At 36.8% G+C, this 15,836-nt stretch overlaps 1 protein-coding gene across 2 annotated transcripts in view; it reads right to left on the reverse strand.

Moving 5' to 3' along the window:
* The window catches only part of SPTBN1 (spectrin beta, non-erythrocytic 1), a 185,120-nt gene that overhangs the window by 41,150 nt on the left and 128,134 nt on the right, over positions 1 to 15,836 (reverse strand). For both annotated transcript variants that reach the window (XM_026696031.2, XM_026696032.2), the window contains 10 exons: positions 15,084 to 15,196; positions 14,499 to 14,686; positions 12,728 to 12,845; positions 9,663 to 9,821; positions 8,485 to 8,787; positions 7,643 to 7,796; positions 5,820 to 6,690; positions 5,582 to 5,719; positions 4,384 to 5,140; positions 3,195 to 3,397 (listed from right to left, as the gene is read on the reverse strand). In XM_026696031.2, the coding sequence (XP_026551816.1) occupies positions 3,195 to 3,397; positions 4,384 to 5,140; positions 5,582 to 5,719; positions 5,820 to 6,690; positions 7,643 to 7,796; positions 8,485 to 8,787; positions 9,663 to 9,821; positions 12,728 to 12,845; positions 14,499 to 14,686; positions 15,084 to 15,196 (3,004 nt within the window). The remainder of the gene's footprint in view (positions 1 to 3,194; positions 3,398 to 4,383; positions 5,141 to 5,581; positions 5,720 to 5,819; positions 6,691 to 7,642; positions 7,797 to 8,484; positions 8,788 to 9,662; positions 9,822 to 12,727; positions 12,846 to 14,498; positions 14,687 to 15,083; positions 15,197 to 15,836) is intronic.

Consider the following 15,836-nt stretch of genomic DNA (forward strand, 5'->3'; position numbering starts at 1 on the left):
CAGACTATGTGGAGCATGTTAAAGTAGCACATTCAAGCTAATCAGAAGAAGTGGACAGTTCAAGAAACCCTGGTGAGCTACATGTGAATTATTTTGAAAAAGTAATTTTGTATTACAAAATTTCTAGAGAATGAGTTTTAATGCATAGGAATATAGAAGTTTTACAGAAATTTTATAAAAGTTAAATATTTTTTTCACAGGCTTCATAATATGGCTTTGTAATATTTATTTCCAAATTATTATTATTAATAGTAATCAGTCTTAATTTAGATCTTCCTTCTACTCCCGCTCTCCCCAACACATATCAAACAGGGAAGGAGAGGGTGGCTCACTTAAAATCATCTTTTGAATTCAGAAACACTGAGAAAAAAAATCTGAACCAGACACACTTTATGTTTTAGCTGATTATTGTAGCTAGTTCATAACATCAATATATAACATCAGCAAGGAAAGTGAAAAAATATCTTGCCAAAGACTCTTAATGAGAAAGAGCCAACTGAAAGGCTATCCAATCTGGAGGGCAAAATTCCATTAGAGGGCAGCAAACAAAGAAAAATACTGCTTTCTAGTGATTATCCAGATTTTTGCAGTGCAAATAATGGTATGGTTAGTTTTACGCTGTTCACTGAATAGAGGAGAAATGAAAAAATTTTTTAAAATAAAACTACCATGGTAGCCTTTCTTCTTTAAAAATAAATTATTTTTGTGGTGGTGGCTCTTAATAGTTTTGTCATCAAAACTCATATAGAATGTCAATTTCAAGTGGTACTGTTTACAGATAATAGCATTTTTATTTCCTGTAAAAATTAGTAACAGAAACTGGACCAATTTTTTTCACTCAGCAATGAGAATTTTTTTGTCACTATAAAGGGCAAAACTTGTCCAGTTTTCCTCAAAAAAAATTGCAAGAAAATTAAAATGCTTTGACAGAATGTTCTGTTAATAATTCAATTGCATATTACAGATTTTTCTCACGCAAGGGATAGTTCCCTCCAAAGCTCTTTAATAAGCCTTGGCTATGACTCAATATTCTATAAACCAACTCTTACCAAGTCAAGCTCTTTGGTGGTTTTCATAATACTTAAATAAAGTAACAGGCTTAAGATAACTTTGCAAGTGATTGTACCTATGTATTCTAGAAAAAGGAAGTTCTGGTATGTATTTTTAAGAGTTCCCTAATTACAAGCAAGTTTTATTTTTGAAAGAGATTATTGCAGAATTAAACAAAAACAGTTCAGATTGCTGAACATTAAAACAAATAAACAAGACATCAAATATCAATGATTCTTTAAGAGTATACTGGATTTAGATTAAAAGAAAATGAGAAACAGCAACTCAGTTTTTAAAAGGTTTGATTATTATATCTTGGTTCAATAAACTGAAATATAAATAAATCTTTTAAGCTATAAACATAATCTCTTCATGGTGAACAAGAAAATAAACCAGAACATCTTCACTATGTTTTCTCTATCATGCAAAGTGGGAAACTATTACTAAGTTCTCTAATTGTGCTACAAAAATGATGCGTTTTCGTATGTCACCCTTTGCTTGTCTGGATTTAGTCATTAGGTTCTATTATTATTATGTGCAAATTATGGAAACTATAACTATGTAACAACCCAAAAATTTTTAAAATAGTGTGGATCCAGACTACAGTTAATATTTTTAAAACATCTAAGTTTAAATGGCGGTTAGCCTTAATATTCCATTTGTTCCTAAAACTACACACACACACACACACACACACAGAGAGAGAGAGAGAGAGAGAGAAAGAGAGGGGGGGAGGAGGAGGGGAGGGAGGGAGGAAGAGAGAGAAAGAGAGGGGGGGAGATACAACTGAACCTGGGACTGTCTATTTTTAAAATACATACTATTTTCACCCAGCTATGAGCATTGACAGCTAACTAGAATCTGAAAAAGCACATTGTTTCAGCCAAAGTGCAAATACAAAATCTTCAATCAGATGTGCCATTCGCTCAGCATAGCTAACAGTTAGTAAAGTGGCTGGGTGAGTATACATGTAACTTATAGCTGGCACTTAAGTCTAGTTGGCAAGGAAGTTGATACAAGAGATATGTTACTTACCTTTATAAGCTGGTGATGATAGAGGATGTCATCACTTTATTATTAACAACCTTAAAGCCATATAGAATTGTGTGCCAGCCTCTCAATAGCTACTCTTCTGGAAGCCCATGCAAAGATTTTTTATAGCCCTGGCACTGGAGAAGAGATGATGCCATCATCCTAGTGCCTAAATCCCACCTCTGAAGTCTGTCCTGGATCCCTTTCAACTTATTTTTCTAACTTGGCACTTGCTTCTAATGTAGAACATTATTCTACATCATTGAGGGCAATTAGAAATGTAATTTTCTTTTGGTATTACAGCCTGGTAAGCCCAACACAGGAAACCAAAAAGAGTAATATCAGCCAGCAAAGTACTAAAGTTAGAATCAGCCTAGACTGGCATAACTTAAAGTCAAAGTAAATTTACAGGAGATCCATGTTCAATACAGAGTAAGAACAATACATTCTGACATTCAACTGACTTTGTTCTGAATACTGATCAAGTCACAAGAAATGTCAGAAAAGAATTCTGAAATGTGAACATTCTTACTTGGAACACTGGGCATTTTATGCCCTAATACCTTCCCTAATCTCAACAGGTGTGTTAGACAAGCAGTCAGGAACTATCAACTAGCATATTTAGCTCTCAGAAATCCCAGCTACATCACCTCTACTCTGGTAGCTTCATGGTACAATTTATAAACCTGGACAACTTATGGAAAATGCTGGGATGGATAGAGTAGAACTGGTACATTAATTCACATGGCCCTCATGGCATGATTCTAGTCATATGGGGGATCACAGTGCTTGAACTGAATTGCTGTTTTTTTTCTCCCCATGTATTATTTATTAAAAATATTTGTATGGCACCCAGTCGTATGAATCTAGCAGCTTACAATAGTCCTACATGAAAACATCCATATAATCACCCTCAGGTTAAAACATTAAACAATTTTCTTTGCTGCCCTCAATTAATATCTTTATTAATATCAATGAATATTCTGCTAGAGCATCAAATGCCAAATTTATTTGACTGTAACTTAATGTATTGTGTGAATCCAGTCAATTTATTCATGATATTGTGCATTTGGCAAGCACACGGCACTCCCAAGTATCATTAATAAATGTACCTGTCATCAATAGAGTCCACTTTCTCTTGGATTTTGTCTGAGTTGATATTGCCATCACTAACCAGCCTTCTTCCCGTCTCTACAACTGCATTGATCTTCTCCTCGTTGGCATCCATTGTGGTCATGAAATCCTCCTGTTTTTTGATAGCAGCTTCTGCTCCTTCCAAAGTGGTGGGCATTTCAGTATGTGCCAAAACATACTCCTGTAATTTAAAAATAGTTAGAGTAAGATATAACTTATTATACAACTAATGGCTGTTTAGTCTACAGTTAACATTATCTAGGTTAACATAATGCATTCAACCAGAGTGGTAGACTGATTTGCATATCTCTAGTCCAAATGGCCTCTATTGACCCAATGCATAATCCCTGTGAATTTTTAAACGTGTTTCTATATCTAAACAAACTGATTTCTAAATACTTGTTAATCTTGTTGAGCCAAAAGTGAATCTTCACAAATGTAGATCTGCTGGACCATTTGCAAGACCATGCCACGCATATATAGTCACCTTCAATAGATATAGATAAATATATATAGATTCCAGCATCATGATTTGGAGGACTGTGAATGAATGCAAGCTTAACCAGATGACTTCCTGATTTCTCTTCACCTGTGGCTTGAAGCATTCTTCCAATACAGGATTATAAAGGTTTGGGAAAAGCAGAAAGGCTTTTATTCAGATACCCAATAAATGAGAAGGGAAAAAAACAACAACAGGGCATGAGCTTGTCACTCCTTCTTGATCCAGGTATGTGTTACCTGACTACAGTCAATATATCAGCTTGGGTAGCTTATCATAGCTTCTTTATAAGAAATCTTTTTCAAAACACTTCTTATCCATTCAGAAAATGGTTTCTTGAGAATAAGGATCACTACCCCACAGGAAAATATCTCTAATTAATTTTCTATCAGTACAAAAATGTGCTTATTTTTTCATGTGGCTGGCTAAAATTTGGTCAGTGTAGTCAGTTCAATGGAAGTGGGAAAATGCTACCAATGTATCTCAGAAGTATTCTCCAAAAAGACAGTCAGTTTAAAGCAAGAATGGGCATTGTGTGATCCCCCTCCCAGATACTGTTGAACTCAAATTCAACAGAAGGGGATACTATTCATAACATTTGGAGACTCACATGTTGCCCGAACCTACTTTCTGAGAATCACAGCATCCTTGTCATGATAACTGCTTACCTGGTTGTTAAGAAATGCCTCTGCTTGCTTTGTGTCTCTAAGGAATAACTGGTAGGCATGGGACTGGGAAAGAAGATTCTGCCGATTTTCCCACATTTTGTGAAGCTCATTCCATCCAGTGTCCAAGGCCTGCAGACGCTGGTGTAAGAACATGTACTGAGCATCAGTCTGACCCTGGGTCACCATCTCACCAATATCTCTCATTTTCTGATAGTCTTCCTCATAATTATTGATTTCATTCTTAATGTTTTCATGCTGGGTAAGCAGCTTTTCTGCTTCCATCAATGTATTGGGCATATCTTCTGAGGCAATGGCTGTTTGGGTGCGGGAAAGCCAGGACTGGAAATCATCTAAATCACGCAAAAACTGCTGCAGTTTGCTTGCCTCTCCCAAGGACTCTTCACGGTTCTTCAAAGTCGTTTTCATTTCTTCCCAAACATCATTGATTTCAGCAAGCCTAGATAGAATGGCTCGAGCCTGGTCAGGATGCTCTGATTCTAACTTTTCAGCCTCTTTCTGGAGATCAGTGAGCTTGGCTTCAATAGCTACCAAGTCACGTTCCATTCCAGTTAACTTCCTCTGAAGAGCTATAACGCCAGCCAAGTCATTGCCAAGCTCTTGGGTGGATTCAATAACTTTAGTCTTCTCCCTGATCCAAGATTTGGTTTCATTGCATTCAAGATGATAGTTCTGGATACTGAGAGCTGAGATAAGAGCATCTTTCTTTATGTCCACCAGTTCTCTGAACTGGCTCCACCTAAAGCAAAGATGCAGAGTGGAAAAAACAGTGAACTTCACATTTTCATCATTGCTTCTCTGTTCCACGTTTCAAAATGTAATGTGCTTTTTGCTTCTTTATTTGTAGTTCTCAATACATTCTAAAATACTTAGAACATTCCAAAAGATCTATAAGCAGCAGGTGCAAATAACATCATTTGTTCAATTAATGTTGGCAAATAATTAGAACTTCTGAATAAAGTAGGCAACCCTAACTAGGGTAGAGAGAGCAGTTTGGCTGACAAAAGTAAATGCCAATTGATCATTATTATTTTTCAGCAGCAAATGCATCTATTCCATTTTGAATGGACAACATGGACTATAAATAATAAATGATACAATATCTGTCTGGCCCTAGATAAAAGATAACATTTAAAGCTTTAAAAATTAGACAAAATGAGACCAGAGACAAATACATTACCTTGTATTGAGCTTATCTTGCTGTGCCTTGATCTCTTTTTCATTTGGATGGCCATTGTGTATCAGCTGCCTAGCTATCTGATTAACGACAGCAACACGTGATGCTTGACTATTCATTTCTGGTTCTAAACTTTCAAATCTAGAAAAGGGGAAAAGAAAAAAAGACCCAACAAGCATTAATGATTAAGCTCATAGCTCAATGAATGTGGAATTGAAAAAAAAGCTACAAGGCCTCTTACCTGTGCTGTATCACTTCCAGATCTTCCAATTTCTCAGGTATCTCCATGTTATTCAGCCACTGTTCTTTCTCATCAATCCAAAGTTCACAAGCATCTGCTTCACTGAACATCTTATACAAAGCCAAAGTGTCTTGCAATGCCTGCTTACGAAGCCGGGTGAGTTCTGCAACTTCTTTGTATCTTTCCTCTATTCCAGACAATCTGCTCTGAACATCTACAGACTCTGCATACTCCTGTGGTAAGGCGTTAGCTTGTTCGTGCAGAGAATCAATTATTGACCTGTAACTCGCAATCTCTTCAGCCACATCTTTGTGTTTCTTAACCAAGGATTGAGTTGAATATTCATCATGGCCAACATCATTGCTTGAGACAATTTTGAGGATATCCAACATCCATGCGTCAATGTCATCTGCATCAGCCTGGAACTGGTGAAGTAGGGAAGCTTCTTCCAGTCGTTTCTTCCGTATGGAAGAGAGCTGCTCCAAATTAGCCCACTGATTCTGGATATCTGAAATCCTCTCTCTGATCTTTTCAGACCCAAAGTGATTCTCAGCTATCATATCTTCCCCTTCTTTGACGGCTTGTTGAAAGTGACCACTTCGACCACTCATCTCATCTTCAAATGCCTTATGTTTGCTAAGAAGCCGGACAATGCTGGTTAAGTCTTTTCCGTAATCATCTGATGACAAGATCTGTTCCTTTTCTCTTATCCATCCCTCCTCTTCAGCCATTTCCCAGAAGAATTTCCAAAGACGTCGTGACTCTTCCAAGCGAGCACGGCGTAGGGCTGACAGCTGACATAGCTCTTGGTAACAGAATTCCATATGAGCCACACGGTCTCGAATAACTTGAGGATCACAGGGTTTGTAACCTGTCCACAGGCAGAAAGAGGACATGGAAAATTAGTCACAAGAGAATATTACATTATTTATACCAGGAGACATAGCAAATACTAGTTCCTTAAAATCTGGTCATAGATTTTTCAATCTAAATTATTTCAATTTAATACATGCACATTTCAGAGACATCTCTTAGTGCAAATTAAAGCAACTTTCTGGTAGAACCACTTCCCAAGATGCAAACAGACAGCCCAAATTCTATGCATCCAAAATATTTGCAATACAGGGAACAAAATAATCTGTTCTTCTAAAAAATCCTTTAAAATTTCCTTCTGTGATGTGATAAAATAACATCAGCAAATTGTAGGAAATTCTGAAGAAACCGCATGTAGGGTACATAATTCTCAACAGATTTTTTTATATGTATAAACCCATTATATCATGTGGCCAGATTTGGCTGGCTTTTTGTTTTTATTACACCTGCAATAATGGCTACATTAAGCCAGAAAAAAGAAATGTAAAGGAAAATTAGTGAAAATTGCTGGAACCAGGGCTGAGTCACCATAATGATTAAATCTGTTTTAACACATATTTTACTGGCCAATAAATTAAGTGTGTACTGCCATATAATCAGTGATGCTAACTTTGATCAAATATATACGGTTTCATGACTGTACACACCTGATCTACATGTATTCTTTCTGCAAATGCAAACATCTTATTTAAATATTGTTCTCGAAGCACAGGTATAAGATGGATAGGCATGTCCAGAAAATCTGGGTGTGTATATGTTCCCTTCCACTTGACAGTTTACTTTTATGTATTCACTGGTCTAATTTATGTGACTGCCCAACTCACAAAAGGTGACTTTGAGTGGTTACAATAAACTAATAATTGCTATCTTCTATCTCTTTGAACACCTAACGTACACGGAGTTACAACTCGCATAGGTCAAGTACACAAGAGTGACCCCAAGTATCTTACCTTCCCCATCTGTAGCAAATTTCTGGGCAGATGCATTGACCCCTCTCACTCGCTCAGCCTGTATGGCAATGTCAGCTTCCACAAGAGCATGTTTCTGCAACAGGTCTTCTACCCCCAAGAGATGTTTGCCATAATCTTGAGACACTAGCAACACCTGTTTGTATAGAATCAATTGGAGAAAGCATAAATTGTTAATAGTTTATTTTTAAAAAAATTGAATATTTTTCTGACTACTGCTTCATAAAATATCCCTTCTTAGATCTTCTGTACTTGCCCAGCATATTCCATAAAATACAAGTTCTTTTGCAAATAAAGAACTCAGCACTTGTTCCTTACCTTTCTGATTTTATACACTAATTCACACTTCCCAACTGACTGTCTATTTTGTACTATTCGGTTCTCAAAAGATCCATAGCAACAAAATTATTACAATTTGATATTAAGGTAGTCCTTGACTTACAACCATTTGTTTAATGATTATTCATGGTGATGAAAGTGCTAAAAGAATGACTTATGACCAGGTTGTAAAATAGGGCACGAGTCACTTAACAATTTCACTGCTTAGCAGTAAGAATGCCCATCCCAACTGAGTTCATAAATCAAGGATTAGCTTTAGGCCCAAAGATTTAATCCAAATCTACTCTACTTTTTCAAAATATATTCTAACCTCCTTGTTAACTGAGAGCTGACATATGTAATGGGAACAGTTATAACCAGAGAATCTGCATATCCTTTGTGTATATCTTTATCTCATTGGAAAATGTGAGCAGCTGCCTAATAAATGTATAATGAAAGCTTGCTTATTGTTCTGAATACAGTTAGCATACAGTTCTGCCATTTACCTTCATCTCATCCATCCAGTCCATAATATAGAGCATTTCTTGGAAGATCTTTTGCAGACCAAGGTTCATCTCTAGTCGTTGCCTACGTGCCCTTAATAACTCCAGGAGATATTCCCATAGGCGAATCACATTATCCTTCCTTGCAGTGATGCGTTTAATATCATGATAGTTCTCTGCTTCAAGTTCCCTGGCAACAGCAACCACTGCCTGGACTCTTTCTTCATAGGCTGCAATATCTGTCTCAATAGCTTCATGTTTCTTTGTTGCAGCCTCCACAGCTGGAAGATCAAATCCAAAGTTGTCCTAGAAGAGGAAGCATTAAGTAGAATAGTACAATGGTATTGATATTGTTTACCATAAAGTCTCTTATTACACTTCTGCAATTCTCCTAGGTCTATCAATGGCTTAGGATCAAGTGGCCTTGGGAGGTAGTTCTCCTAGGTCTATCAATGGCTTAGGATCTAGTGGCCTTGGGAGGTAGAACCTGACGAGCAACTTGTTTAAAAGATTTGGTTGACCTCTGATGTTTCCCTTACCTTGTTCCTCCAATTGTCCAATTGTGGCTTATTCAACGAGGCCTTGGTGAGCAAACATGGCTTAGCCATAGTATGAACACAGTGCTGTGCCTATACTCTTGATAGGCCACTTGACTAATCAATAAAGTTGTACCGCCATGTTACACCCTATTTTGCATTTGCAAAATGCAAACGCACATATCTGGATCATGTGGAAGGGTGGACTTGCACTCGTTTTGACAAGTAAACTTTAGTCCAGTTTCTTACTTAGTCATAATTCCCTACCCTTTACTACAAGGCTATTAACATTTCTGACATGATGATGCTACTGTAGGGTTGTGTCTCTAATGGTCTACAACGAAGAATTAGAATTCAGTAAGGATTGCCATTTCTGGTAGAATCTTGCATCAATATCATTTTAGAAATTAAAAAAAAATACAGTTTGCAGTAAACCTGAACATGACTAAATTTTATGGAGACAAACTGCATTTTCTGGTTAATAGATACTAGTGCAAGGAAGTCGTTCATAAATATATCTGTGTAGGTTTATTCAGAATCCTGAAGGAAATGCAGAGAAACATGTCCACCCCACTAATGCAAGTGGGAATTATCCCCAGGTTAGAGAATGCGGCTTTATTTGCCTAGGTTCTTTAAAAGTGTCACCTGAGAAACCAGTCGTTGATTTTCACTTAGCCAAGTCTCCCGCATAGCTGCCTTACGGTCGAATCTGCGAGCAAGTTGTTCCAGTTTCTCCTGTCGGATGAGCTCATTACGCAATGCCAGTTCTCTTTCATGTTCAGCTTTTTCCAGTCTTTCCCAGGCCTGAGTAAATAATTAAAAAATACAGTTTACACAAAGAAAAAAATGGGAAATGTAAATGTTTATTTCAGCACTGAATCAATATTACACAATATTTTAATAAGACAGTTTGGGATTGCTGGTATTATTTAGGAAATCTAAAAGACAAAGACCCTTAACATTAAGGGCAGATGAAAGCATTAGAAGTATCAGTTGTAGCATTTCCACTCCTATAAAATAGAATAAAATCTTATTGTTTTACCTGGGAGTTTTCCTCTCTGTGGTTCATTTGAAGGGTTCTAGATTCTGCATAGCAATAGTCAGGTGCTAAATGACAAAACCTTATGGCTGACTCAGAAAGGATAGGTTTCACTTTATAAAAGGAAACATTTCAAGGACTCATGGCTACAGTGAAAAATTTTAAAAACTGCTTAGGGAGAAAAAATTGGATAGGACTTCCTTTAGTCAGGATGGTATTCTTATCTTAGCAACATATGCACTTTCCCAAGAAATGAAGAAATGCATCCTGAAAACTTTACAAACACAATCAAAGCAGCAAAAGCCATCATAGCAATATTGCAATAAAGCAAACTGATCCAGCAGAGAACATCAGGATATCACATCACAAGTTCTCTGAGCAGTTAATGCTCAGCACCTTTTAATCCAAAATGTTTGGTCAGATGTCTGTTTGAAGGAAAGGCCATATAATATATTGCATGTTTTAACAGAATGCAAACAAGGAAGCCAGGCCATTTATTGGATCTTACTTATTAAAAAAAATAAACAATTCTCAATTCCTAATCAGCCATCTTGTATTCAATCTTCAGATGTCCTGCTGTTTGGAACCTAAGGATACTTAAGAACTTGCAAGCAATTTCACACATGAGGAATTTATTACTGCAATTATGCATGAAAGCAACAGCTGCCCTGAGAATTCCAGCCAGGATGTAAAGGAAATTATAAAGAGTTATCCTTCTAAAAGTACATTATCTCTACTAGATCTTGTGAAACTAGTTGGTGTTCTTCTGGTGTAACCAGTAAAACGATTAATTGTCTTCTTTGATAGCATCTTTGTTGCAGGGCAATAAGTTTCAGTAGTTTCATTATACACTTTCCTCCCTTTGAACATCCTCTCGTTCCTACTTGAATGGGGAATTTGCCTGGGCAAGGGAAGTCATGTAGCAGCATATTCTTCCTATTCACCTCAACAATCTTTTTCTATAACAGCCTTCCTGAAAACTATTCTCTGCAGCAGGTGATTAAGTTCAGGCCTATTTTCATTTTTAAATTATGAATGCCTTCATTTTGGTAAAGCTAAACATGAAGACCCAAGGAAACCAAATGATAATTTTTAAATAATGCATATTCAATCTCCTGCTTTTTATAGAGTAGAGCACATGATAATATCCAGAAGCAAGACCAGGACAAATCACAGAAACACTTCTATAGTGCACAAAAAGTGACTGGCATTTTGTAGTTAAATTTTTATGGAGAATGCATGAACCTAAGTCAGAAATTTACTCTCTACTGGCCTGTGATCCACAGACATCTTCTAAGGCAGCGTTTTGCAAGCTCAGCTGCTTTAAGATGTGCGGACTTCAACTCCTAGAATTCCCCAGACAGCACGGGGAATTCTGGGAGTTGAAGTCCACACATCTTAAAGTGGCTCAGTTTGAGAAATGCTGTTCTAGGGACTACCTTTTCTTTCTTCCATATTAAGGATACTGGGAAACTCAGTTGGGAGGAATGTGTGAAGAAGCAGAGATGAATCAGGACAGCTAATCCTGATACTGGTTGCTAGAAAAGTCACTTTGAAAAGAAGAGTCCAAGGTTGGGCTATATCCTTCTATTGATCCAAAATAAATATGGAATGGAACCGAGAGTTTCATGATACCACTCCTTTATTTTTGATTTTGTTCACCTATCACTCTGTCTGGCTTCATTTTGTCTCAGAAAACAAATCCTTTCAGCATGCACTTACACTTGGCTTTTGGCCTCCACATCCCGTTTTCGGCCTCCCCGTGCCCCATTTTCAGCCTGTTCTGATTCCCACCACCTGGAACAGGCCAAAAATGGGGTGTGCACAGGCGGAAAATGTGATGCAGAGGCTGAAAATTGGGTGTGAGGAAGCAGCAATAGGCGATGGCGATCTTTGTAGCCTGAAACAGCTGGTCGTTGGGAGGCAGATCCAACCGACAATCAGCTGCTTGTGCTAAATCAGGCTGTGCTGAAGCTGACCAGGCTGTTTGCTATTTGCTGCAAGGAGGCAAATTTCTGGGAGGCAGAGGCCGAAAGGTAGGGGCTGGCGGGTAGGTGGGGCTTCAGCAACATTCGCTGTATAAGGCACACAGACAAACACTCACTTTGGTGGCGGGGAGGGAGTGCATCTTATCCACCAAAAAATACGGTATATATGCCAACCAGGTACACTGCAGATGTGGTGAACTAATTCCTATCATAATTTGTTTTTAAATTTTATTTTAGATGTTTAAAAAATGATTTATTTATTCAAATCCCACCTTCATTATTTTTCTACATAATTCAAGGCAGCAAACATGCTAATACTCCTCCTATTTCCCCCAAAACAACAACAACCATGGAAGATGAGTTGGGCTGAGAGAGTGACTGACCCTAAGTCACCCTCAGCTGGCTTTCATTCAAAGGTAAGACTAGAACTCACAACCTCACTGTTTCCGGCCCGGTGTTTAAGAACAAACTGGCTTAATTAATATACAAGAATTAAGTAGACCCTGCTATTTAAGGGTTTTTGTTAGTTTAAGACCAAACCATTTGGAAGTCACAATGTTGTTCCATTATATACTAGAAACCCTATCCAGGATTATTGTTACTCTCCAAAATCCTGATCATCCCACAGTTCAATTAATAGCACTGGGATAACAAATCAATTAGAAATTTATATAGGTATTTACCTTGTTGATATCTGAGATGAGTTTTCCTTCTCTGGGCATGTATACTTTTTGATTGTTAGCCCTCATTTTACTCTGGATGGTGAAAAGCAGTACTTCCAGATTTCCCTTTTCTGTGAATCTGAAAAGAAAGCAGCGTGGGTAAAATCCAGAGGCAAATATTAACTCTACAAAGAAACAATAGGTTATTTCCATCTATATATTTATATTTATATATTTATTTTATATGTATGTATGTATGTACATATGTATGTATGTATGTATGTATGTATGTATGTATGTATGTATGTATGGCATTCAGCTTTGTTCAGGTATTTTCCCACGTCATTGGAGTTGTGCTTTTAAAGTTGTAGCAACGTTTCGGCAGAATCTCATCTGCCATCATCAGGCTTCTGTATAGTGTTCATCTGTGAGTCCGGCTTTTATAGTGGTTTTAGATTTAAATTTGGGGCAGCCTATTGCTACAACTTTAAAAGCACAACTACAATGACGTGGGAAAATACCGAACAAAGCTGAATGCCATACATAAGTACCACAAAACTTAAGAAAACATATATATATATATATATATATATATATATATATATATATATATATATGTTTTCTGAGGTTCTCATGGGTATTTATATGTGGATCTTTGGTTGTTCGGGAAAAACCCGAACAACCAAAGATCCATATATATATATATATATATATATATATATATGCATACTTCAGATGAACACTATTCTAACCGCATTAATCTATGCTGGCAAAATAAGTAAATAAGGAATCTGGTAACAAGACACATGATGCATAAAACTACTAACAACTAGTTCAAACAACACTTCACACATTTAGCTACCTGCTCTTGAAAGAAGCAAACCAAATTCTTTTTATATTTTCTTGCAACATCCCAATTTTTAATATATTTTTCTCTTAGTCTGTACTTTGTGTTAAGAGTTAACAAATTTGCAACTCAAGTACCTTCTTATTATGTTAATGATGAAGTCCCCAGTTAGTAGAATCAGGTACTTTAAGCATTTGAAAAGTGCATAATATATTGTTGATGATTACAGAATTTATAAACTATTATTTTCCATAGAACATGTTCAGCACCAACAGAAATATATTGCCAAGATGATTTACTGCTACTGTATGAATTATTTTGGATTAGACATAATAATACATTTTTATATTCCTTCCTACAATTGGCAGTCCCTTTTGATTGTACATGTCCTTGTCAGCCTGTGTTCCTTATACATTACAACAGAGGCAAGCACCCTTATTTCTAAGATAAAATCATGCATGCTCATGGCTCAGGTCATTTACAGCCCTGAGGTCTTATCTGCAGTCATACCAAGTGGATGGAAAAGGACTTTTACACTTAGCTAACCAAGAAATGAGCAAAATACTTAGTTTAATGTAATTCTTCCCAAAAGAAAACAAAAAATACAGTGGTACAGTGATTAAGGCATTGGATTAGAAATAGAGGCTTAGTTCATCCTTAGCTATGGAAACTCACTGGGTGACTTTGGCCCAAGTCACTCTCTCTCAGGCTAATCCCACTCACAGGGTTGCTGCTGAGGGGAAAATAGGAGGGAGCACTAAGTATATCACCTTGAGTTCCTGGATGAATGGTATAAATCTGGTATTTCACCAGGAAAACATCATTAGATTCTAATTGTCTAAGATTAATACATGCAAATTGCCAGATGATTCTTGTTGTTTATTACACTGGGATTAATTCTTCTCTCCCAACCCAAAAGATAATGATATGGTGAATAAATCATACTTGGGTGGTTTTTCCACTGTGCGGTATGTATTGAATGCTTGTAGCTGTTGCTGCACACCAATCAGTGAGTTAGCAAACTTGCGATTGTTCAGAATGATAATGGTTTGTTCAATCCACTCAAGGAGATCAGAGGCAAGAGACTCATATTTCTCAATCATCTTCTCGGTTTCAATTGCATTGTCAAGCACCTGTAACAAGCAGTTCAAGGAAAAGTGATAAGGATCAAACTTCTTCAGATAAAAATTGTGGCAATGTGAAGATGGTGTTCATGTCTACAGGTTTATATGTTCATGCAATGTATTTCGCAGCAACCCAAACAAGTGGGCAAATGAAATTTTAAAATTGGGACTGCTGAGATAATGGATAAAAAAAATGCACATGCCCAAATAAAGTGCTAGCATTCATAAGAGTATTTAAAAGGGAATAACTACATTGTGAATTAATTCACCTTAATAGTTCATGCCAAATCCACATTGAGATACAAAAAGTGCTATTGCAGTGGCATTAAAATTTGCATATGACGAAGCTGAGTAAGAAAAACAGATAAGCATGTTACATTCCATATTTAAAGCCTTAATGGGGTACCTTTCCAATTCGCTTTCCTTCAACAGCTAAGGCTTTCATCTTAGAAAAATAGTGGTAATATGTCACCACGTAGGTGATAATAGACTTTTCATCTGGATGGTCAACACTGATATCTGAAAAGCAAACAAGAATTGTTTTAATGCAGAGTTGGATAAGGACCAGGGCTTAAATCAGACAAGGCACTGGGAGTAAGTCAATACAGAGTTTCATACAATCCATTTTCATACTGCACTGTCACAATGTTCAGAATTGATCATATACTGATAGTCCAGACTCACTCATATTTTATATTCATAGACATATATAGTTGGCGAGACAGAAAAAGTGAGAAGATTCATGACTTGGAATACAAATACCACACTTTCCAATCCAGACTCTAATACTTAAGCACCATTAAGTGTGCTTTCCTGCCCTTCTTCAGAGTATTAATTGCAGAAGATAAAGGTAGGGAAACATAAATTACTGTGTTATCATAAAACAAATTGTATTTTTATAGATATTATGGACTGAGAGTCTGAGCTGATCTTAAACCACTGACTTTGGCAGGTGTAACGTACAATGTTCTGTTTCAGCTTTCATTAGAGTGCTGGAGTTGAGAATTTAAAATTAAATCTAGACTGATTCCCTGGTTTGATATTTACTTGGACTCTATGATTTGGCTGAAAAAACAGTTAATCATCTTACACACAGATAACGGAATAAAAGGCAGACACGATATAGGTAATTATTTTGCTTAACAGTCAAAATTATAAT

The sequence above is a fragment of the Pseudonaja textilis genome, chromosome 1 (assembly GCF_049901715.1).
Source record: "Pseudonaja textilis isolate UNSWEBS1 chromosome 1, rPseTex1.2, whole genome shotgun sequence".
Taxonomy (NCBI): Eukaryota; Metazoa; Chordata; class Lepidosauria; order Squamata; family Elapidae; genus Pseudonaja; species Pseudonaja textilis.